The following is a 25,729-nucleotide window of genomic DNA, read 5'->3' on the forward strand; positions in this document are numbered from 1 at the left end:
GAAAGCAAAAGCTGTCCATGGGCGACTTCTCTTCAGCAGCAAACGAAAGCTCTAATCTCAATACTTGCAGACTGGCATTCCTCTAGTGGAGGACTTCATTACCACCACACTGCCTTCAAAAGGGAACTATTTCGCCATCTCATCCCCAACACTTCCAATATGTGGCATCACTGCCAGCCAGTGTAGCTTACATCTTCAGTACATCCCCGTCAATACAGAAGCTCGTTCGACAAACTCTCCACAGTCCAATCTGAACAGAGCCGAGCAATCAGCAAAAGACAAGAGACCAGCGCTAACGAGAAAGGATCTGATCATTTGAAGGCTGTTAGGCGTGCCGTGAAAGACCTGCCGTAAACAGGAGCAGGCGTGAGGAACAGCCTGGCCCGACTGGGGTGCGTGTGGGGGAAGACAGCTGCGTGTGCTTACAGGCAGGGGCTCCGTAATGGACAACAGTCCTAGTCTGTCAGTGTTAGCTACTAAGATGATATCACACACTCGAACGCCACCACAGGTCTTCACTGCTAATAGACAATAAGCAAAAGAAACCAAACAAAGCATGGAGAGAGAGGAATGAGGGGAGGGAGGGAGGGAGAGGAGAGGAGAGAGAGGGGAAAAGAGAGAGAGAGAGAGAGAGAGAGGTGATTGCAGCTACAGGAGGAGGAGCTGAAGGAGTGACACAAGGGCCTTCCAACTTGTTAAAGTCCATTTCTGTTGGCTAATTAGGGACCTTGCAGAATTCTCTCATGCCCAATGTGTGTAACATCTTTGCACATTCAAACGAGGTCAAAACTTCATACAAATTTCCCTGCTGTGTTTCTTTTTTCTCTGCAGTCATCCCAACACTTACTACCACATTATACTGCCCATCACACGGCAGCAGGACAGCAGGCTGGTATGATGACCATTAGGCCAGAGGATTCCTGGCTTGAAGAGACAGAGGCACACACATCACCAGCTTGGGCTGGATGCTTGCAGCTCGGTGGCCCTAAAAGCTCACGTCGTCATTTACATTCAAAGACATTTGCTCCGTCTAATTCAGCCATTTCAGCTTCTGCCTATCACAATAAAACACACTTGCCCTTTTCCCCTGTCACAACTATTTGAAACCTTGGACTTTTGTTTCTACTGACAAATAAGCAGACTTACAGGAACCTCACCAACACTGGCTCAGATCCTAGAGCACCTTGGTCAGGGCATTCAGAGGTTATTTAAATTGGGCCCATCGTATGCATCACTGTTCTCTAAATGCCTCTGTAGTATTTAATTGTTTTTCTCTTTTAACATTGTGGCCATTGCCCAATTCAATATCTGATGTAGTCTGTGAAACATCCTAGTCTTAGACAGTAAGCCAGCTAACGTAATTGAAACGTGTGTACAGATGGTGATATTACTACTTGCCCAAGGACTGGACTGGATGTTTCTCATTAGTGTTAAGAGTAGATAGAGCTCAAGATTTACAAAAGTATATCATGAGATCATCATCAAATGATCGTCTACACAAGACTACACATAAAGATTATAAGTGGATATGAAGCAGCTGTAGCCCCACACAGTGAGGTGAGATTACATGGTGTTGGACAGGCACCACCTCCCGCTCCCTACCCAACACGGCTGAAGATGCACCCTGCAGTAACGCTCCTGCTGCACACTCCCCTACCAGAGGCCCAACACCCACACTGGAGGGACTGCACACTCCCCTACCAGAGGCCCAACACCCACACTGGAGCGACTGCACACTCCCCTACCAGAGGCCCAACACCCACACTGGAGCGACTGCACACTCCCCTACCAGAGGCCCAACACCCACGCTGGAGCGACTGCACACTCCCCTACCAGAGGCCCAACACCCACGCTGGAGCGACTGCACACTCCCCTACCAGAGGCCCAACACCCACGCTGGAGAGACTGCACACTCCCCTACCAGAGGCCCAACACCCACACTGGAGCGACTGCACACTCCCCTACCAGAGGCCCAACACCCACGCTGGAGCGACTGCACACTCCCCTACCAGAGGCCCAACACCCACGCTGGAGCGACTGCACACTCCCCTACCAGAGGCCCAACACCCACGCTGGAGAGACTGCACACTCCCCTACCTGAGGCCCAACACCCACACTGGAGCGACTGCACACTCCCCTACCAGAGGCCCAACACCCACACTGGAGCGACTGCACACTCCCCTACCAGAGGCCCAACACCCACACTGGAGTGACTGCTCAGCCTACACACAACCATAAGTATGGACCGCTACCAGCTGGGCCACCCAATGGAGGACAGCCTCCATTTTGAGTCCTGGTCCTCCCAAGGTTTCATCCTAAAACTAGGGACTTTCCCTTTGCCACTTGCTCATTAGGGATCTGCACCCATGCGACTGTAAAGCTGCTTTGTGACAACACGATGTAAAAGGCGATATACAAATAAAAATGACTTGATTGGGCTTGACCACTGCCAGTACTGTCGTTGGTTATCGAAACAAAACTGGACATAAACTAGATTATATAAACGGGATTTTCTTTCCCCTTTTCTCAAATAAACTTCATATTTTATATATATATATATATATATATATATATATATATATATATATATATATATATATATATATATATATATATATTTATATTTAAAAAACCGAATAGCACACACATGGCTTGATGTGATATGGAATGTACAATATCTCCCACAGTCATGCTGGGACCATTAGCCTACAACAGATCTGATGTTTATTTAATAACATCAAATCACAGATAATATCTGGGAACACCTTGAAAGCCCTGAGAGAGGAAGAAGGAAGAGCAGCCTGCTCAACATTCAGCTGGATTGCTTTCGCGAGAGATGCCATCAGCATATTTTCAAATATCCTGCCATTGCCTTCAGTGACCATAACAGCAAAAATGCTTTTATCTCTGTGCCAGCTGACAGGAGCTGTTCAAAAAGGCAGCTGTGGAACAGCAGAGTGAGCAAGGGCCCAGCGTCCAATCAGGAGCGAGAAGAATGGAGACGGCTTGGGAAAGTATAGACCTGGGGGAGGGTGGGGGGGTGGGGGGTATTGTGGAGGAGAAATGACATTAGCACAATGGGGAGAGGAGAAGATTTTTTGGTGTGTGTGTGTGTGTGTGTATGTGTGTGTGTGTGTGTGTGTGTGTGTCTCTGTCTGTGTGTGTGTCTGTGTGTGTGTGTGTGTGTGTGTGTATGTGTGTGGGGGGGGGGGGAGTAAGTGAAGGGAAGTTATGACATATGAGCCAATTTCTTTCCAGTGAGACGCAAATTTTGGGTTAATGAAGGGCTTTGTGGTTTTACAACATGCAAATTGAGCAGAACCTTGTTAACGCAGGGAAACAGGTTTTATTGTACTAAATGTACACCATAAGGCCAAACTCCTGGCTCACAGAGAGCTTATGCAACATTACCATGTGCTTTGCAGCTTACTTCTAAAACGTAAAATTCTATTCAGAAAAGATAAAAGTACTTCAGCATGTTGGTGTGGCTCAGAAGAGCAGGACTAATGAGAGCAGAGCACTGCTCCTACGCCACAAATAAAACCGCTCAGTACGTCAAGCTGGCAACACAATAATGGGACAGTGTAGGGGCCTCGTGATCAAATGTGGGTGTAGGGGCCTCGTGATCAAATGTCAGTGTTCAGATTCAGAATCGATTCTCATTTTCAAAAAAATTTTTCCCGGGTGCGGGTGTGCCTTCTCAGCCACCGTAGTGCTAGGCAAAACAAGGAAACAGCTTTGACTATGTACAGGCGTGCTAGTCTAGGCTACAGCGGGTTGTGTAGTGTATGGTATTTGTTGTTGCGCCGCTGAAGTCCAAACGGCTCCGTGGTCTTTGAAAGCCGTCGACCCGGCCCGGGTAAGAATGGGCTTGATCGTTTGCACACGCATAAAGACGCTACAGATGATATTCGAGTTACAGTGATTATAACTTGGTTCATTGAGCACTCTTGTTTTGTCCTAAGTAGATATTTATATATAATACCGCGAAGTCATGTGGTCAGAGGTGAACTTCGGTATAGCCAGTGTGTTAATTATTTTAACACCCTTGAGTAGGGTTGTACCGATCCGATATTTGGATCGGATTGGCCGCCGATATTAGCAAAAAAAATGCGTATCGGTATCGGATCGGCAGGCACGAGAAAATGCCGATCCAGACTCCCGATCCAGTTTTTGCTGTGGTTTTGCCAGTGAGAGTAAAATCCGGTCCGCATTTTCCAGCACACCTTCAGCACACGAGCATAGTCTCCCCAATTTAGCTCCGCGGCATCTCGTAACCATTAGAACCGCCGTGTAAATTTGAAGTTATCGGTAGAAATGTCAGTTGTGTGGGATTATTTTACCTTAAAGGATGACAAAGATGAAGAGGTAGAGTGCAACATATGCCACAGTAAAGTCAAGCGTGGTGGTAAAGCTGTAAGAACTTTTAATACAACCAATCTAATCAAGCATTTAGCGAAATACCACCATAAACAACATGACGAGTTTCTAATGAAAACCGAAGACAAAAAGAAAGGTCCTACACAACTAACACTGGCAGAAACGTTTGAATTGAAGGGAGTGTATAGATGGGGATGGAGCAGCAAAGTGTGGAGTAGAAGGCATTTTGCTTTTAATTAGTTTACGATATGTGCACTGATTTTTTTTAAGCTTTGGTTTACACTTGTTCAAGCGCACTGATGGATGTTAATGTTAATAGACTATTTTCCACACAGGTTGTGTGTTTTGCTTTTTTAATATAATTTACAATATTATTTGCACTTGTGGCTTTTTAATCCTTGGTTTACTGATGCTATTTCTGTTTGTTATTTAATATTTTGTCTATTTTGAGTTTATTAATTGCTAAATAAACAGGTCAGTTTCTCCTTACCAACCATTGTGTATTATTCAAACACACCTAATTCAGCTGGCTACTTGTTATCAAGAGTAAAACGCTTTTCAACATGAGTTTGACAACAAAGTAAGTTGGCTAAATAACTTTAAACTTACAAAATACATTTTAAACTTAAAAATACATGCTCGGATAGGCCGGTATCGGCCGATATCGGTATCGGATCGGAAGTGCAAATAAACATCGGTATCGGATCGGAAGTTCAAAAAGCTGGATCGGGACATCCCTACCCTTGAGCCAGTGTGGCTTTGGACATAGATAATGCCATTTGCTGTGATAGGTAATTAAAGTCTAGCTCTTATTTATGCACAGAAATGTAAATCGACAATATAATCTACAGGCACCGTTCAGAAACTGATCAGTTCAGTTAAATGTATTCAGTTCAGTAGATGTATTTTTAGAAAATACGGTATATATATCATCTGTGAAGTGGAAGTTCTGGCAGCTAACGTAAGCCTACCCATTTTATTAATGTAACAGCACTTTTATTTTTGGAAGCACTTTCATATATTTATATTTTTTGTGTAATTTTGTTTCTGGAAATGGAATGTTCTCAGAAATAGGCAGCTAGCCTAAGCCTAATTCTTGTACAAAGCAAATTGTTGTTTTTACAGAGAGAGCAGTATTTTTGTATAATAAAATTTTTGAGTAGTGGCAAGTTCTGGCAGCTAGCCTAAGCCTACCAATTTTGTTTAATTTACTAGTTTTATTAGTTTAATGTAGTGGTTCTGATAACTATGAGCAGTTCAAGTAGCTTGAGTGTCAGCCTCAAAGATATTGTGTTGTGTTTGTACAAGTTAAAACCATGTGCAAGAATAAATAAATCAGACATATTGCCTTGGATTTACCTTTGTGTGTTTACATAATTGCAATATGTTGATAAAACCTTTACAATTCTAATATCTTTATAAATGTACTCTGCTTTCATGCCACCAGACCGGAGTTGCTCCTGAGATTCTGAGAATCGTTTTGAATCGAGTATCGTTTTTTAATCGGAAAATAATCATTTTTAAATCGAATCGTGAATTCTGTAAACCAAACAAGCTATTGGGTTCAAGTTTTCCAAAAAGAAAAACTGTTTGCATCCAAAAGTGTTGCCAACATGCATCAGTGTTACTACAGCAGATATACTCTCCAGTTCTGGAAAGAGACACCACAACCTCCTGATTTCTCATCCACCCAGCTATTAAACAGATTTAATACAATCTGGCTAGCAAGTCACCAAATGTGACGCCATATTTCCTGCAGTAAAGGCTGAATACATTTCTGATAAAAGCAAACGCATGTCAGAGATGTCAAGACATTTAAATGGTTCAAACCTTGGATGTGGATTCCTTAAAGTCGTTGAGGCCGTCCTGTAGGAATGAACGGAGATGACAGATGAGCTGAAGAGGTTGGCACACAGCAGGAGAAAGGGTTGGGGTAGGGGGGGCCAGCCGGCATTCAACACGTCCCCTTAAACACCTTGAAAGACTAGAACTTTGACATAGTTAGTGGATGAAGTGAGCGGACCACAGAGCGTGAATGCTGGCCTGTGCAGGTGCATCAGCGTCTGGACGTGCCCGTCGGACCTGCTGGGTCTGCAGAACTCTGTCCTCACCATTACTAACTGCAGCTTAGCCAGGTGATTCGCTCTGAATGATGACTCAATTATACCAATGTGTGAGTGCTGGATAAAATCAAACTAACTTCAACTATGATTCTACTATGGTGGAGCACTGCTCCATCAGGGCTGGGTGTTCTAGATGTGGTAAGTGTGTTGATGTCTCTGAGGTCAGTGCATATAGAACTACAAGCTCCCTGGTTGGAGGTGAGCAGCTCCATCTGTAAGGGCTTTTGTTTGGGTTTTGGTTTCCATCTCTACACAGTGGCAGCTAGTGCGGTGTTGAGGTGTGTTGGGGCGTTGAGGCGTGCTCCCGGGCGGCTGGAAGGCGCAGTAGTCAGGGGCGGGGCTTGCTGGACCACTCTGTCGCCACAGCCACAACCAAAATAAACAAAAACAAAAAAAAAAATCAAAACAAAAAAAAAAACAGCTAAACAAACAAAAAGGGGTGGGGACGGGGGAATTGCTCAAAGTTGAATAACGGGAAACAAAAACAAAAAGGTGGTGGTAAAGCAGAGATGGCTGGTCAGAAGGACCCATAAGAGGTGGGGTAGCTGAGGCAGCAGAAGACTCCGCCCCCTCCAGGAAGCACAGGCGGAGGGCTGACGTGGCTGGAGGTGATGAGCAGGATCTCTTCCGTCATCTTGCCGTTTACGGACGAGGGGAAAAAAACGCCTGGAATCACTTATTAACTTTATGCTTTCTTGGTAGATATTATGCAATTGATGAGGAAGACACGAGTCAAAAAATGGAAAGAGAAAAAAAAAATGGTGATTTACAAAAATATAATACCTATGTTTACAAAAACATACAAAAAATATTTTCTGAGGCACTTCATATTTTTTTCCCAGCACGTACAAAAAAAATGGAAAGCCAAAAATGAAGGGGAAATTTTGGTTATTCTGGCAAGTCCACTGTATCCCATCATAAAAAGGATGTGTATTCTTCCAAAAGATAAAAAAAAGAAAAAAGAAAAGAAAAATTGTCCATATATAATGCAGAGTGTCTCCCCCCTACTGCTCCTCTGAAGGAGGTTCCAGACGCCTCCCTTGAATGCTCTCGTAGGAGGGGGAGAGACGATGATGGTGTGGATAAAACATGGGCTCTCCAGCGTGGGGGGAGGGACAGGAGGACACAAGGGCGCTGCCCTCCTCAGGCCATACTAACCTTAACCACAGAGGACGGTGGAGAGTGGCTGTCCAGCTTTCGTCTTTTTTGTTCTGGTGGGTGAAGAGACAGAAAATGTAGCCTTTCAAAACCAAGCGCCAACTGAAAGATCTCACAAGCTCTACAAAGTTGGTTAGGCCTGACATGACACATTGGGACTAATGAGGAGAAGACAAAGGTCATCACCAAAATTTTTAATTGAATTTATTTTTGCTGGTGACCTTTTGTTTTCTATTCATTACTGGGACTTACACAGTTCTGTGGAGCAAAATGAGACTGGGTGACTTTTACTCATCCAAAGTCCCAGTTCAATGAAAGAAGCTTTTGAAGACGCCATTACTGAGCACATTTCTAGTCCAATGGGCTGTGACTTATTTCGGGCATGAGGACTTGAGTTTTAATCTTCACAATTATGCTGAGAATTTGCAGATCAGACATACATGTAGTGTTGCACGGTATACCGATAATAAGAGTAGTATCGCGATACGTCATTAAAAACGGTACAATACCCAATTTGCTTAGTATCGGTGCTATAGGACTGAGTGCCACACGGGGGCAGTGTGCGTGTACAGCAGTGCAGCGCTTGCCTCCTCTCTGCAGAATAAGAATAAAACGTGTAGGATGGCTGCTAATACAAGCAATATTGCGGACCGTCCTCAGCTTGTTGAAAAACTACACGCATGAAGCGAAATATGGAATTATTTTGCATACATTTCAGACAGTCATGGCAACCCCGTGGACACATCAAAACTGGTCTGCAAACGGTGTTTTAAAGCTGTACCAACCAAAGGAGCCAACACCTCCAACTTAGCAAAGCATCTCTCTGACAGACACACAGATTTATTTAAAGAATTCAAAGAACGTCAGGTCAGTGATTGTGATATAACAATTACATCAAGTCAGAGGAGTTTGAGTGTTTTTCTGTCAGGCTTTTTCATTATGTGGTTTAGGGCAGTGATGACTGGGTTAACTGAATTGGACTTTTTTATATAACTACCGATACACTCAAGGACACATAGGCAGAGGTGGGTAGGAACGCGTTACATTTACTCCGTTACATTTACTCAAGTAGCTTTTTGGACAAAAATTTACTTGTGAGAGTAGTTTTAATATGAACGACTTCTACTTTTACTTGAGTAAATATGTGGTGAGAAAAATGCGACTTTTACTCCGTTGCAATCGGATTTGTGCCGCACGCTACCTTTACTTTAGTTTTGTTAATTATTTGTCTTTTCAGTGAGAAGACTGACCAACGTCTTGTCATCTGAGTATGAGTGACCAATCAAATGAAGCCGGTCAGTCACGTGATCACATACGCAAACTTTCTCCACTGGTAGCAAGAAAGTATGGTGACAGAAAAACCTACCAAGCATCCCTGACCTCACATACAGCCAATGTTTACATTACAAACGTGAAAAGGACAGTTATATAATGCGCTGTCAGTTGTGTCTGCCAAAACGTGTGAACATTTTACTATTGGGTATAACTATTTAACTACAGCTTTATGATCGACCCACGCAGTGCCAATGAACTGATTTAGGGAAAGGCGTGTTTTGGATAGGACACTCACAGTAGTCTCGTTCCTTGGCTAAAGTTAAAACTGTTTTCCTGCAGTAATGTTGTTCTCAACAGATAGCAAACACTGAATATCATTGTTAATGTTTTCTGTATATTAATAAAAAAAATAAAAGAAATGTTATCTATTATTCCATTACTTTTCCTGATGTTCTAGTTTTTTTGCTGTATCGTTTCAGTATCGATATCGAGATATTTAGGCAGGTATTGTATCGAAAGTCATAATTTTGGTATCGTGACAACACTACATACATGCACATGAATCTGCACATCAGACATTCATGCACGTGAATCTGCACATCAGACTCTCCCGATACACTCCCGCTCCTTCCTGACACACAACTCCATCCTTCACATGTCTGTCTATTCCTGATACCAGAGACCTGAATTTCATTCCAATTCAACTTATCTAAAATACCCGACTTGATAATTGTGTTCAGGTGGATGGGACCTACTTCTGAAGGGAGGTACATCTCAACACCCTCTCTGTAGCTTTTGTGTGTATTATAACACAAAGCATTTAGATAATCACTTATCTCCAGAAAAAATGTTGGTCTTCTGTCAATGGTGCATCTATCAGACCGTCCCAAATTCCATGACCCTATTAGCTAGACCTCGCTGTTCGTTTTTACGTTACGGCAGCACAACCTTGACCACCCAGCTCAAAGCGACCATGTCTTCACCTTACCCCTTTCAGACTCTGCTCCTTCTGATCTGGGAACTGTGGATTTGAGGGAGGTGGCTGCATTCTTCTCGCCCTTGCCACTTTCCTTGCCCTTGCCCTCCTTGCTCACGTCTCGCTCCTTGGACGGCTCTTTGTCAGCACCCTTCCCATCACCCTTGCCTTTCTCCTCCTTCTTGTCGTCCTTCCTCTTGTCTTTCTCTCCCTTGGGCGTCTTCTCCTTGCCGTCGGTGGTCTTCTCCTCCTTGCTGGCCCTCTCCTCCTTCTGCTGTTTCTCCTTGCCTCCCACCTTGGCCTCTGGAGTGCTCCCGGGGTTCTTCTCCTTCTTCTCCTTCTTCTCCTTCCCACTCTTCTCTTTGTCCTCCTTCTCTCGGCTCCCCTTTGTGCTGCAAGACAAGAAGAGACTCTCAGGGCGCCGTGTGTAAGGCTGCTGATGATTAAACTACACCCAAACCGGCTCCTCAGCTCCTGCCAAAGATGGCTTGTTTTGATTTAAGATGGTTATGACCATGGGAGTCATTCTCCTCAATCTTGCGTGAATTACCCTTTAGGTGAATTGAACATCTCAAATTCAACACTTGTTACATGTAGGTTGTCATGATTCAATAGACGGGGGCTGTCTGCTTGTGATGCCATTTGAAGCACCTTATTTAAAAAAAAAATAAAAAGAAGGAAAATTGTGCCTTGGTAAATATTTCTAGAGCTCTGACTGCAAGCTGCATAAATCAGCCCTCATGCTCTTCCCCACTGAGGAGAACCACAAATGCACTGCAGCAGTCTGCCATGGCACCTTCCGTGACCTCAGCAAACCTTGTCGAAGCCCATAGGAACCATTACAAAGTCATTAAATTCAGACTGGCCCTGAAAGGATCTTAATGGAAGCCTTCCTTGCCAACCCACCATGATTTCTTTTGAAGTCGTCTTTCAAAATTATGTTTTATACAACTGATTTGATGGGCCTTTCACAATTGTCTGTATGTTGTAACAGCCATGTCCTACAGAGATGGTTTCTTTCAAGACGGTTCTTTCAGCAATAGCTCAATTTAATAGAATAGTAAGAGGATTCTTGCCTGGAACAGTGTTCAATTTGATTACACAGTTCATAGGGAAGGTAGACTTTGATAAAAGATTGATTTATTTTGTGAGTAGCTTGAAATAATAAGCTGGTGCTAAACTTCCTCACCCCAGGGCCTAAACTTTTAATAACATTATCCAAGAGATGAGAGCAGTACATCATTCTGCAGTGCTCTGCCTTAGGTTGTGCTGTGTGTGTGTGTGGCATTGGTTATACCTGTTAGGCGTGTTGCTGCCATTGCTGCTGCTTGTTTTGTTCACCATGGTTGGGGTCTTGCTGGCAGTTTTCTGTGCCACCTGAGATTTGTCCTTCGATTTGTCTGGAAATAGCAAATGTACATAAAAGTATTACAGTGGCAAAATGACATGTTCCATTGTTTCACCTTACGTCCATGCAATGGCCCCCGACACGTCACTTCTGAAAGGAGCAACGGCTCCCGAAGCCTTGGAGATGGTGGCAAATAAATGTTGGGAGGGAGGTGTTGGGGAACAGCGCGGAGTGGCAGGTTGAATTCTGGGAAGTGTTGGGGAACAGCGCGGAGTGGCAGGTTGAATTCTGGGAAGTGTTGGGGAACGGTGCAGAGTGGCAGGTTGGATTCTGGGAGGTGTTGGGGAACGGCACGGAGTGGCAGGTTGGATTCTGGGAAGTGTTGGGGAACAGCACGGAGTGGCAGGTTGGATTCTGGGAAGTGTTGGGGAACGGTGCAGAGTGACAGGTTGGATTCTGGGAAGTGTTGGGGAACGGCGTGGAGTGGCAGGTTGGATTCTGGGAAGTGTTGGGGAACGGCACGGAGTGGCAGGTTGGATTCTGGGAAGTGTTGGGGAACGGTGCAGAGTGACAGGTTGGATTCTGGGAAGTGTTGGGGAACGGCACGGAGTGGCAGGTTGGATTCTGGGAAGTGTTGGGGAACGGCGTGGAGTGACAGGTTGGATTCTGGGAAGTGTTGGGGAACGGCGTGGAGTGACAGGTTGGATTCTGGGAAGTGTTGGGGAACGGCGTGGAGTGACAGGTTGGATTCTGGGAAGTGTTGGGGAACGGCGCGGAGTGACAGGTTGGATTCTGGGAAGTGTTGGGGAACGGCGTGGAGTGACAGGTTGGATTCTGGGAAGTGTTGGGGAACGGCGCGGAGTGGCAGGTTGGACCATTCGCACAGGCAACTGGGCGAGCGACAACAATGGCTTTGAAATGATGACACATTTATGGAATGGGCTTGTTAAAAAGTTTGTGTGGACATTATGTACACTGGAAAATCGGGCACATGCTTCAGAAACCCTTGAACGCTGAACGCTCATAAAATCTGAATGAAGCGAACATACATGGTGCTTCAAAATATGTGAATTATTTAAGCATATAGAGCGCGTCCTTGAGAAGTGGTAATGATTTGACGTGACGAGGGGCATAAAGAGCACGTCAACCACAAGCACGCAGGAGAAAGGACGAACCTAAAATGAAGCAGTACAAGAGGACAACTGCCCCAGAATAATGACAACTGCCCCAGAATAAATGTGCCCCCACAAGCTCCTTCCACTCGCCCCACCTCATGTTGATAATGGCAACTTTTGGCTACTTTCAAACAGCAGAGTTTTATTATTATTATTTTGTTAATTTATGGTGAAATAAAAGCGCTCTTAGGGGACAGCTTAAGCCTGCATACGCAGTGACTCTTTCCAGTAGAGGAAACGGTCCCCTCCCTGGTATGTGTACAGCATCACAGCTAATCTCACCCTTGAGACTGGAAGAAGGTTGCTGCATAGCAAAGTCAGGATTTGTATTGCACATTGTTTACTGCTCACTTAAGAAACACATCACGCTCCTTGTGTTATGTGGCCAGTGTGAGCTAGAAACGCTCCCTTCGCTTCTGAGCCCACGAGAGCCGTACTGGGCCGGTCCGTCTCAAGCACCCCTCGCCCCAGGAGCCGTACTGGGTCAGTCTGTCCTGAGTCCCCCCGCCCAAGGGGCCATAATGGGCCGGTCTATCCTGAGTCCTGCCGCCCAAGGGGCCATAATGGGCCGGTCTATCCTGAGTCATGCCGCCCAAGGGGCCGTACTCACCCGTGTCCTCGGCAGTGCCGTCCTCACTCTTGGCGGTGGTGGCCGTGGAGGCGGTGGTGGTGGCCGGCTTGCCGGGCCCATTCTGTAGACCGCCGGGGTTTGAGCTGCTCACTGGCTCCTTGTGGTGGAACTCATTCTCGGGAACCATATGCATTTTCCTGCTTTTCAACTGGCCAGAGTAGCTGCAAGCCACACACATGGTTAAGACCACGGCACACGCAGCACGGCAAAGACAAAAGCTTCTGCAACTGCTACAATACTAGATGCACCAACAGAGTCAACATGAAAACCGCTAGGGGCAGGGGTCTCAATAACCGAAGGACTGTATGTTAACAGCAGAAAGCCTGAAAACATTGAGTAATTTCACTGGATTATAGAAGTGGTTTCATTTTGAGTTCCCCCAACTTGAAACGAATTTCTTGTTGATTCCATACACAACTACAAAAGGGCAAAGATCAAGTCTCCCCTCCATCTGGCTGGCTGGCTTGTGGTGAAAACTCCCCCAACTGGCATGGACCCGTTGCGTAACATTTCTGAATATAATTATCTCAACTCGGCCTGAAAGCAGAATATAACCCTGGGGGAGCGGTAGAGTAAAACTAACCAGAGCTAAAGAGTCACTTCCTCATTAACCTTCGTTGCCACGAACAAACAGCGATCAGCAAATGACAATTTCAACTCCTCTTACAATTACCACCCAGCATTCATGTGTGAAATATTAACACCCCCGAGCAGTTTGAAAACAAAGCATGTCATTAGTGGGAATGAGAGAGGTGGAAGGCCTATGGAATCACTGGAGCCACAACATCTGGGCCAAACTCCAGCAAGGCGAGCAGAGCTCATTATGATTGATAATAGATAAGATCGATGAGCCCAACCACTGAAATAACAGCGTTCATTAAGCTCTACCCAGAGGCTCCTCCCTCTGCCATCACGTCTCCTGCTCAGACTGCTCCCCTTGCAGGTTCTTGTGATGGTGAGAGTGGGTGTTACACCTCTCTGCACCAGTGCGGGTACATCACCATGACCTGCTTCTTTGCTGAGATTATCAGCCACTCTGGGTTGGCTTGACCAGCTCCAACAAATGGCTACAGCAGGACAGATTTCATCAGCAGCACTACAGAAGCAGTGCTGCTGAGGAAGTGTGTGAATAAATCCCTGCACCTCCCTGACACAGGGTGGGCGGAGACTCTCTGACAGGGTGGGCGGGGACTTCCCATCAGTGGATGGGCGGGGGACGATGACAGATCACAACTAATCTGCTTCGCTCCTTAACAACCAACGCTAATGCGGACACTACGGACACCAGTAAACAGGTAGCACCATGCAAATCGTGCCAACCACAACCTGGAGTTCTCTGTCTGTTTGCCACCAGCCAGAACCATGATAAAGGTGAGTGCTGGACCCCCAACCCACAAGCCAACAGCCCAGACTGGTGCGGGGCCCGGGGAGGGCAGGGCGTAGCAGCAGGCGTCTCTCCGCTCAGTTACCCCATGGCTAACGCATAGAGGTCGGGCCTCTTCTCCTTCTCCTCCTGGCAGATCTTGTGAACGCGGCACTCCAGCGCCTGGCCCAGGTTCAGCACCTTGGGGTAGTACGGCAGGATCTTGGTGAGCACGATCAGGATGTTGCGAATGTGCGTGTACTCCCCGGTCTCCAGGCAGTGCACAGATGCCTGCTCGACAAGGACGGCAGCAAATACAGAAGGGAAGAACACGCCCCATCAAAAGAGAGTTGAAGTTCATGCTGTCTACGTCGGCGTGTCCCACCCACGTCTTGTGCACACTCAGACAGTCCACATTCCTGGTGGTGCCCAGTACCCAGCACAACTGTACCAAGTTTTCAGAGTTCTTAATACTTTGGTTTAGTTGTGTTAGGAGCTGGAGCAGAGCACAAATATGCAACATCACGTGAAGAAAAACAGTACACTTCAGTGAAATTCTTTGGTGTGAAATTGTGCTTCCAATTAATATTAATTACTCAATACATTATACATTCTCTCTTAACTGTACAAGTTCTGTGCTTACATGAAAGAGTAAACAAAGATCATCAAATCCATAATGGTTTGACTCATTAAAGTTGATCAGCGATCAACGTGTCTGCATGCATTTGCATAAGGTAGCCGGGGTTAATCAGAAACTATAACATGCAACAGAACAATTCTACTGAAAACCTCATTAAGATTCAAGCACAAAGAGCAAAATCACAGCTGCCATGTTCCAGGAAGATGAAGGAGAAACCACACTAACTTTAGTAAGCTTATAATGCCATTTGTGAACAACGTGTCTGAAGTTCTCGTAGTCTAGTTGATCGGCCTTGTTTCCTCCGTCGAAGCCACTGGCTCGGAAAATGGTGAGGAACCCGGGGTAATTGCCACACTCCTAAAAAGGTAAGTATAACAACGGAAACAAGTCATTTTAACGGTAACAAGATGGGATAAAGAGGAACTTGCTGCTCTTACTGAGTAGTTCTGTAGGGAGGCAGTTTGATGGGAGCTTATATAATTCTTCTCCCAGACACCAGAAAAAAAAAAAATGCTAAAAACCATTTTTAGTGGATTGTGCCGGGTCAACTGAAAACACTCTGGAAATATCCTCACTGTGCAAAATTGCACAATGTAATTTTTGCACATGAAAAGTGAAAAAAAAAACTAAGAATGGATAATTAGTTTTGTTGCATTTCATATTAAAGGTAAAAGATTTTCATAGGACATGTGACTCCTTGAGCTGCTTGTGAAGCTGAAGCCTTCAGTTTCTGATGGTGCTCTAGGTACAAGAACCAATAATCAGTAGCCTGAAAACCTTCTGTGGCTGTGTGTTGCTGCTGTTGTTCAAAATTAGATCTGATATCAATTAGATATCAAGACAATCATGAAGATGTCAATTTGTGTCATGAATGCTTCTCAGATTTGAAATAAACTTTATAAAGTGTGCCTTTGGGAAGAATATGATCTCAAGGTCTTATTGCAGGCTTAAGTGGATGTTGCGTATACATGTGTGAACAACTGCCCCGTGACACTGTGAACTCTGAGAGCTCCAAGTCGTGTACCTTCTCGTAGATGGCTTTATCGCTGTGCCATCGTGTCACTGTCTCCAACATGCAACACAGGAAGCGGCCGTATCGGCGAGACTCGTTCTCTGTGCAGCTTGCCACCGTGTAGATGATGTCTGAGAACACCTGAGAGAGCGCGCGAGAGAGAACGGAGATCTCAGTCAACACCCAGTGAGAGAGATCACCGCCAGTATCACGATAAACAGCCTTTTAAACCCCACTGCTTTAATACACAATCAAGCAGTTCGCACAATCAGACCCAGCAGGAGATCACAAACAAATGTAGAAAGTTAAAGACAGCCGCCGGTGTCGGCTAGAGCCCTCAGCTGCACTGCTCAAACAGCTCTTAATTACTTGTAGCAGTTCCTTCAACAGATTGTGAAGGGCAAGTGGGTGTAGGGCACTCACGCGGTCGTAGCAGAGCAGGGTGCAGAAGTTTGGCGTCTTCTGCTGGTGCACGAGCTCCACGAAGCGAGCGCAGTAAACGGCGTCGATGGCTGAGAACACGCAGCGCGGGAAGAGGCAGAGCTGCAGGAACTTGGTGATGGTCTCGTTCTTGGTGGATTCTGAGAAGATGACCAGAGGGAATTGTGGGAAGGAGGGCGGTGGGCTAGGCGTGGACACAGAACACTCCACAACATCTGGAGAGGCGAGACTGCCGAGTACTCACTGGCCAGCAGCCAGTTGTCCTTCTCCAGCTTGAGGCGGTGCAGCACCCTCTGGACGTGCTCCAGCTGCTTCTTCTCCTCCTCCAGCAGCTTGTCCTGCAGAGCCGTGCAGCGCTCCTTCTCCTTCTTCTTCTTATTCAGCGGCTGTGCGGGAGCAACACCAGCGTTCTCACATCCTTAACAGCTGCTTGTTTCCAAGACGGCCATGATGCTCTTTGGGCATTTCAAGCTCGGCACAATGCATTACAAATCTAAGCTACGTTTTCTCTATGAAGGTTTACCATCTGCAGGTCTTCTATTAGGATCTGGATGGACCCGCACTAGGTGCGCTAGCTCTCCTGTTTTTATGCTATGAACCTCTGGCACACTTAAAGCGGGCAAGGCCTCCCTCACCATCTCCGTGTTCTCATCGATGGCCTTGATCTGCATCTTCAGCTTGTTGACCTCCCGGTCGTAGGCGCTGTGTGGCACTGCCAGGTCGTACATGGTCAGCGACCAGAAGGTGGCATAGAACTGTGGGCGCAGGTCGTCCCACACTTTGGGCAGGTGCAGGGAGACCACGGCCTCGTGCACAGGTGCCATCACCTGCTCACACGCCGCAATGTACTTGTGGACCTTCTGCTGCTGCCGGTTGCCCTTCTCAGCTTTCTTCAGTTCGTCGTACTTTGACTGGGTGGGGGGGGTGACACCACATTTAGCATGTTAGCATGAGTCAGGAGTGAGCGGCCCGAGGCTGACGGCCACCGACGGCCGTGTCAGGGGGGTGTAAGGGGGGTGAAGGCCACAGGGCATGCTCCATTTGGAACCAGATGGAATAAATCAGCGGTGCGGAACTACTACACAGTGCACAACCAGACTTGCAATGGTTATTTTTTTTGGGGTTGGGTTTAAATCCAAAGTACTTTTATAGGAGGGAAACATGCACCGAGAATGATAAGGAAGTGTGTTGAGACAGTATGCTGCAAAGTGGATAAAAGGGAAAGCTGTATGGCGGCACAGAGGGATGGAAATCTTGTTAGGGAGAAGGAAGAGGGAGGGGCTGTGGGAGGGGCTGAGGGAGGGGCTGTGGGAGGGGCTGTGGGAGGGGCTGTGGGGGAATGGACGGGAGTTGTTTGACAGCTGCTTTCTTACACTCTTAAATTTACTACTGCTGCCTCACACCACTCGGATGTTGGTCAGTCCAGAAATTTAAGAAGAAAGGGTGCAAAATGTGGATAAATATGAAAAACTTATAAGATAATCCTTTATTAGTCCCCACTTGTGGCAATCCCAACAAAAATACTACATACAGAAATTGAGTAACATTTTCACCTCTTGGGGAATGTATAATTACCCTTCAGAATGAAGAGATCCCAGTAAGAGTGTGTTACCCAGACCCACGTACGGACACTCACCAGAATCTGATGTGCATACATGGGACGGGAGAGGAAGAATGCGGCATCGTGCGGCGTATGGAACTGATTACAGAGCACGTCCACAGAGGGCACGCGCTTGATGTAATCCTCCGTGCTGAGGTTGGATGCCAAGAAGCCGCCAAACTGCACCAAGGTATCGTGACACTGTGGAGAGGGGCAGGAGAAAGTGAGAGCGTTCATCAGCAGTCCAGGGCTGTCCTGGTTTGTTCAGTGCTCGTTTCCCCAGCTAAATGCAGATGTTCTTAATAAATCCTTGGGCTGCTCGTTTATTTGTGGGGGGTGGGGGGACTGCACCTTGCTTTATTAAAGCCATTCATCACCAGAGGCCCCCCGCCCCCTTTGGAAATCGATGCAATGTGCAGTAAAGCAATTTAGCGAGAGATGGGAGGCTGGGGAAGAGATCCCCACACCTCAGCGCTGAGACAGGGAGGAAGGCAGACGAGCACTGGACGAGCCCTGGGTCCACCATAAGTGTTTAATATTCCTCACCACCAATCAGGTCCAAGAAGACGAGGCTGAAACAGGGGAGTGAGTGTGAGATTGGGGGTGAATTAGGGGAGTGAGTGTGAGATTGGGGGTGAATTAGGGGAGTGAGTGTGAGATTGGGGGTGAATTAGGGGAGTGAGTGTGAGATTGGGGGTGAATTAGGGGAGTGAGTGTGAGATTGGGGGTGAATTAGGGGAGTGAGTGTGAGATTGGGCAACACTATGAGCAGAACATGTGAACAACATGTACTTTAATGTCCTGGTTCTCTGGAAGCTTTTTGTGCTTCATTACAACTATATGATGCGAGATCTAATCATTATCTCTCCTATCATACACATACAAAACAAACACTGAATTTGTTTCACGGAACCAAAATTATTGGGCTTTAATTTCATTTAAAAAAAATTTCATACTTGACCTACACAATTCTTCATAATTAAACCTAAAGCCAAATAAATGTTGTAATTTTGTCCTTTGCTTATGAGTTACGTTAGCATCATCTATAAGAACATGGAAACTACATCCTAAGATTTGGTAAAGTCTTAATAAAAGACCACATCATGCTGTCAAAGAAGCAAGGCCTTCACATTTTAAACAGAGATGAAAGACCAAGAAAACTTTGGTTAATTGGCTTCCCATCCATTTTATCTTCATTCTCTGTGTAAATGGCTAATAATGTGGTGCCAAATAAAGCCAGCAATAAAGCCAGCATGCACAGCAGAGCGCGGCACCATCTTGAATGCGTCTATCTATAAACTGTCATCTTCACCAAATCTCAGGCACCTGAGCAGGAAGGCTTATTCCGGCAAACATCTCCGAGTCCTGCTCAGTTCTGAGGCTTAAGCAAGCGGGAAGATTGGCCGTGTTCAGGCAGCAGGAACCATGAAAGCGCACATCAAAATGCAGGCCGAGGTTGCTTTGGCCCACCTTTACACAGCTCTAATCGCTGCAGAGTGACATGACTCCCCTCCGGAATTGGCCAGCCCTCAAAGAGGGGGTGGGGACATTCACCCCCGCCCACTCAGGCACTTGTAATGGCTGTGTCGCTCACTTTGGGACCATGGAGCTGTGCCAATGTAATGATCAGAGGGATGCCAGGATGTCCGCCATCGCTTGTGCCGTCTTCAGTACGGATGGCGATGCAAACTACTAGGTCAAGAACAAGTGAGCTGGCCCAGCAGAGACCTGCACATTTAGCAGGACTGCAATACAGAACAGTGCAGCCCTGTGCAGTCAAAGACATGACATTCAAATAACGGTGTTGTGACAAATCATGATTTGATTGGTTTGATGAGGAGTCACATGACCACTGGTGATGCAGATGTAGAATTTCTAGCTCTGCCCACAGACTACCCACATTTACAGCAATCTGTAGGAATTTGATCTTTTGCATTCGAATTAGACATGGCATATGTATCCAGCAAGGAACACGAGAGAGGGCAGGAACGATCACCACCAGAGAGGGGGGAGAGAGGGGAAGCCTACGGTCATACTAGAGATGCTGCTGGATGTTGAATGGATTTACCCATGCCACCCAAGCCCTTCAATTACTTCCCTTTGTGACCGTTATAAACCATCTCTTAAATTCCTTGATTATGTTCTATACCGACTTAGTTTCCACAGAGATCAAGCCAGCATAGAAGACTGGTCCAAAGGACACAATACACCGTTGCTCCTCCACAAGCAGCAGTTCGGACCAACAAGCATGAGATCAAGAATGTGGCTAACAAGCTGGCCAGGATGGAGATCAAGCCGTCAGAGCTTCGTGACGCATGCCAGAGGAACAATCTCAGGATAATGAACCTACCTCGGTCAGCTGGATAGTCTTACTATTGAACCTGACTGCTACCACTGCATACATGACAGCAAGGGCCAAGGCCCAGCTTCATGTGATCTTTCATCTGCCGAGACGTTGCCGGGCTGTTCTGTGGGAGCCGCTGTGCTCGCGTGATCCAGTGTGGCTATGCCAAGGTGCATTTATACCAGACTAACGCCCTGCCACAACCTCAAAGACAACAACTTCACTCAAGTCCTCAAAAGCCTCCGGGCTGCAGGGCATCACCTGTTCGTCATTTACCCAGAGATACTTCACACGATCTCCAAGGCCAACATTTGATCCGAGAGTCACCGAGAGCTTTTTGGGCTCACTGTACCAGTACAAGTTCAAATACAGGGCATCCGGGTTTTTGCGTGTACCTGTGAAGTCATGGCCCCAACCCATCCATAAAGCACTTTGACTGGTTATTTTATGGGGTTAGTTTGCTCCAATTTTGTTAGTACTGATTAATCTGATTAATGTCTGATTAATCATAGTGAGATTTTCTATTTCCTTCCTGGCAAATGGTAGTATCTCAAATGGACACACACTGAAAGTCACATTTGCACATCCAACAAAACAAAAGGAGTTAAAGGTCAGTTTTCATTAACTCCATTCTACTTTCAGTGTTGAGGTTGATCTGTCCTAATAATGGTAATTATTTACCAGGTTAGAGTCAGAGCAGCAGTATCTGCTCATAATTATCACCTTCCAGATTTTCTTCAAAAGTTCCACAATAAAATTTTAGGCATCTCGGAATCAGATTTACAGATCAGGTTCAATTTGACCATAAACAAGCAAAATTAACAAAAGCATGTTGCAAATTTACTGGGACACCATATTTGCCACGTAAGAGCACAAGCTGTTGGGTGTGTTTGGCCTAAGGGGTTGGGAAGGGGGTTAAATAATATACATCGTTCCTGTATGAATCTAAACACAGCGGCTCCATGTGCTGAACCGAATACTACACTGTATAAGGGAGGAGAGGGGTCAGATCGCCCCCTACTGGTTGCATTTAAATGAAGGTTTAAATTTTGGATTGAAGAACTTGTTTATAGATAGAACTAACATTTGAAAAATGGACACCTTATAGCAAAACTTATCAAAAGCTGTTGCAATTGTAGGATGTTAAATTTACAAGGAGAGTTTAGACTCTCGTTTTCGGTTCTGGTAATGTTCTAAATATATATGGAGCTCCATAATCAATATATGATGTAAATGACTTTACTCTGGTATTACACTGATTCTGCATTTGTATCTTAAATGATGGCTTAACCTTTCAGCGGTCTATGACTCAACAAGATACTAGTGGTATGTGTGCATCTTATAGCTCCTAACAGTATGTTAGGTCTTACTACACTGAACTCTTCCATACGTTTCATTGATGAAATTCTGAAAATTTAGTTTTCAAAATGTAGATAGAATATCATGGCTACAAAGCAAAAGAAATTTATTAACTGGTAAATCAGTGAATTTAATCACTAAATAAATAAAATCACTCAAAGGTATTATATGTTTATTGCGTGGATCATTGTTTTGTCTTTGATCTGTGAGTACACCCAACATGTCTTCATCTTAGCTGGTCTCATCCCTCCCTTCCCCCATCCATGTTGTCAAATAAAAAACGTAATCACAAAAAACAAGAGATGGTTTGATGAAAGGGTTTTGTGGCAGGTGCTCCGGGCCATTCTACAATATGACTAAAGTCACGCCTGTTTCACTGGGAACAACGCTGAAGCTCAGATAAACAAGGTGGACCCATGATAACCTTCAATCAGCAGCAGCTTGTCAACATCTGCCATTTGCCTCACTGAACTTCATGAATCAGTTTAAAAGCCTAAACAAAAATTATCCAACAACAAAAAAATCAAACAAACGAAAAAAACAACACAAACCAAACCTTAAGTGCTTTACTGATTCACACGCTGGATACGTAAATATTTATCATCCAGTCATATTAAGGAAGACACACAGAGCATTATGGCATCTTAAACATCATCCCCTACATAATTACACTCTAATGTGTCTAATCACACCAATGATGCAAATTAATATGTATGCGTGCTCCTCATTTGAAAATAATCCCCTGAAATTCACAGCTTCATATCTTCATTGAGAAGAATCACTTTATACATGTTAATGGGCATCACACTAGGAGATGCAAGGCTACACAGACCACTAATTCTGTGCTTTTTTTTGGATAAGAGCGCAAGCAGCTTTTCAAGGTGCCAAAGGGGATGTTATGCATAAATCATGCAATCACATTCGATGCATATTCAATGGCTGAGATGAGTCGATCAATCTTGGCGGAGCACCATGTGGAGACGAGCCTGGACCGCTACATTTCGGCTGATTGTAATGAGGTGTGCGCAACTTCCTTCGCAGGAGGAGAAAAACAAGCTCAAATTAATAATTAAACCGCTTCCCCACCGAGGTCAGGAAAAAGCTATGTTGCACATTCACACCACGGGCAATTATCCCACAGTCCCGCGTCGCGAGGGTGAATTCGCTAAAAGCTCTAATTTGAGACATTCATAGAAGGGTGTGAAAAAACCTCCAGATACACTCGAGCGACAGCGTCATTCTCCAGGCCCACACAACATGGAACTGATGATGTGGAGTTTTTAGCACCATCTGCTGCGAATCGTGGCATGAAAACGTGGAGGAAATGAACAGTGAGTTGGCTTACCATTTGAGTCATTGAGCTATGCAGCTGGGCAACATGAAAGGCAAACCATGCATTTTTGTGTGTGTGTGTGTGTGTGTGTGTGTGTGTCCACGTGCATCCCCAAAGCTATTGCAAACTCTTGAATGTATTATCAACTTCAGCTAGGTCACCCTGGCTTACCTGATCGTAGAGCTTGCCCACTAGCTTCAGGTGCTTCTCTCCGCCCTCGGAGAAGACCACTCCGTTCCTCTGCTGGGCCATGAGCAGGCAGAGCGGCAGGGCCAGCTCGTGGTCCAACAGGGCATCCTTCAAACGCTGGGAGGACTTCTTTGTGTTCCTGATCTGACCAAAGTAGCCCCCCTGTGCAAAAGATCACATCATTGGCATTGTGTTTAGACAACATAAATGACGCATTATGTGTCTGTCTGCAACTGTGATTTTGTGCGTTTCAAAACAGCTTCGTTCAGGTTAGAACTCATTTTACTTCTGACCTTTAAGAAGTCAGAATATAAAGGGAATTTGTTTTTTTGAGTGGCCTTCTCTAAAACCCTCATACCTCTCTGTCTCACTCAAGGACCAGAGTGAGCTCATTAAATACTACATCCTGCCCTGCAGAGAGCCGGAAATAAGAACAGGCTGCCCTGCTAACCTGAAATCATTTAGGACAGGCAGGGCCACGGCCAGCTTCAATGAACAGAGCTGCGTTTTTGGGAGAAGTGAATGGAGAGTGTAGGGCTTGAAATAAGAAATGTAAAAAATTAGGGGAAATGCTTTATTACCCTCAAGGAAGACTGAGACCTTAATACATTTATTTCTCACTATTTTATCAGTGAAGCTGAGGACCAACAGGCACTGGTGCCGTGACATTGACAAACTGACCAGAGGAACCAGAGATACTGGCCAAGCAGACAAGCACTGAAAGTCCTAAAATTAAAGGGTCACAATTTACAATAAATGGAAAGACCACAGCCCACTTCGGCTGTTTGACAGTGTTGGGAATTTTGCACGACAATCACATCTTAATGTGGTGGACCAACGAGCAGTGTTGGGAAAGGTTATTTTTTTACTTTACAGAACCCAGCTCAGAGCCGCTCTACCTCCCGCTCAGAGCCGCCCTACCTCCCGCTCAGAGCCGCCCTACCTCCCGCTCAGAGCCGCCCTACCTCCCGCTCAGAGCCGCCCAACCTCCCGCTCAGAGCCGCCCTACCTCCCGCTCAGAGCCGCCCTACCTCCCGCTCAGAGCCGCCCTACCTCCCGCTCAGAGCCGCCCTACCTCCCGCTCAGAGCCGCTCTACATCCGTTCAGAGCTGCTCTACATCCGTTCAGAGCTGCTCTACCTCTGCTTTGAGCTGCTCTCCTCCAGTCATGGCCTCCAGCTGCTCCACGGTCATCTCATCTGTGATCTCGATCCCAGCCATCTTCTGCACAACCTCCTTCAGGATCAACAGGTCAAAGCTGCAATGAAGAAGAGAACGTGGCCGTCAGAGTTTCCAGCGAGCGGCGTGGCCTCCTGGAGACACTCTGCCAGGCCACAGATTAATATCTGTAGGTGACGTGACCCGGGGGAGGGCGAGACAGCCACGCCATTCCCTCCTCGCTGTCTCACATCAGCAGGAAGACAACTGCAATAAGTTCACAGGCGACCAAAGAGGACTGGAGGCTTTTAAACGCCTGTGGAGTGTCAGAGGCACACAGACGCGAGCGCACACCCTCCCTCGCTCCGCCACTACTGTACTGGGGATTATGCGTGCCGCGTTATCGCAGAGGCGACGCACTCTTTCGAAAGGAGGCCGAGCATTAACAGGCACGGCCAGGCCCTTCGGCCCCACAATCGGCCCTTTGAGGGGGGAGCGGGGCGGGGGAGGCAGCTGTCTGGACCCGCGCGGCAGCACAATAGCAGTGGGGTTGGGAGAGAGAGGCCAGCGCGGTCACACGGCCGCTCACGCACACACACACCTCTTTCCTGCCTTCAGCTGGTTGGTCACATACTGCAGCAGGCCAGCCAACTCGATGGGATACTTCCGGAAGACGGCGCCACAGAGACTGGCCAGACCTACAGAGAGATTAGCAAACGCAAAAATAATCAAAGCCTTGGTTAAAACTATATATATATATATATATATATATATATATATATATATATATATATATATATGATAAAAGAATGACTATTATGCATTAGGATCAATAAGAACATGTATATGTTTAAATTAAATAACAATGTACCAAAAAAATAAAAACGCCATGACAAATAAGAAGGTCAAATTGAAAATGACATTTGGCTGTGCCTCAGTGTGATATTAATTAAATCAGTTTAAATGAGTTCAGAGAGGCTGTCCTGAAGGCCTTTAGATGAGGAGGATGAAGGGGGAGAAGTTTGAGAAACTCACTTTGAAGCCAAGATGAGATTGTGGTGTCATCATGCTTCATCTTCTCTTTCTCCGGGTTAGCCAGAGCTTCGATAATGCAATCTACCAAAGAATCAAGGGCTACAACACACCAGCTTCTTATCTTTACACACACCACAGCAGTCAGGAGTGGTCATTTACATATTCAAAATGCGCCTGATATAATCACAGA

At 45.9% G+C, this 25,729-nt stretch overlaps 1 protein-coding gene across 2 annotated transcripts in view; it reads right to left on the reverse strand.

The window, feature by feature from the left end:
• Positions 1-25,691, reverse strand: part of thoc2 (THO complex 2) — a 29,161-nt gene extending 3,470 nt beyond the window's left edge. For both annotated transcript variants that reach the window (XM_077022790.1, XM_077022789.1), the window contains exons 1-16: positions 25,540-25,691; positions 25,106-25,202; positions 24,487-24,604; positions 23,330-23,509; positions 18,159-18,323; positions 17,158-17,433; positions 16,767-16,908; positions 16,505-16,662; positions 16,094-16,222; positions 15,295-15,426; positions 14,536-14,720; positions 13,046-13,227; positions 11,210-11,312; positions 9,925-10,304; positions 7,662-7,714; positions 6,211-6,246 (exon numbers count right to left, since the gene is read on the reverse strand). In XM_077022790.1, coding sequence (XP_076878905.1) covers positions 6,211-6,246; positions 7,662-7,714; positions 9,925-10,304; positions 11,210-11,312; positions 13,046-13,227; positions 14,536-14,720; positions 15,295-15,426; positions 16,094-16,222; positions 16,505-16,662; positions 16,767-16,908; positions 17,158-17,433; positions 18,159-18,323; positions 23,330-23,509; positions 24,487-24,604; positions 25,106-25,202; positions 25,540-25,579 — 2,376 coding nt within the window. In that variant the 5' untranslated portion in view covers positions 25,580-25,691. The remainder of the gene's footprint in view (positions 1-6,210; positions 6,247-7,661; positions 7,715-9,924; positions 10,305-11,209; positions 11,313-13,045; positions 13,228-14,535; positions 14,721-15,294; positions 15,427-16,093; positions 16,223-16,504; positions 16,663-16,766; positions 16,909-17,157; positions 17,434-18,158; positions 18,324-23,329; positions 23,510-24,486; positions 24,605-25,105; positions 25,203-25,539) is intronic.
• Positions 25,692-25,729: the final 38 nt, after the last annotated feature.

Source organism: Brachyhypopomus gauderio, chromosome 11, assembly GCF_052324685.1.
Source record: "Brachyhypopomus gauderio isolate BG-103 chromosome 11, BGAUD_0.2, whole genome shotgun sequence".
Classification (NCBI taxonomy): domain Eukaryota; kingdom Metazoa; phylum Chordata; class Actinopteri; order Gymnotiformes; family Hypopomidae; genus Brachyhypopomus; species Brachyhypopomus gauderio.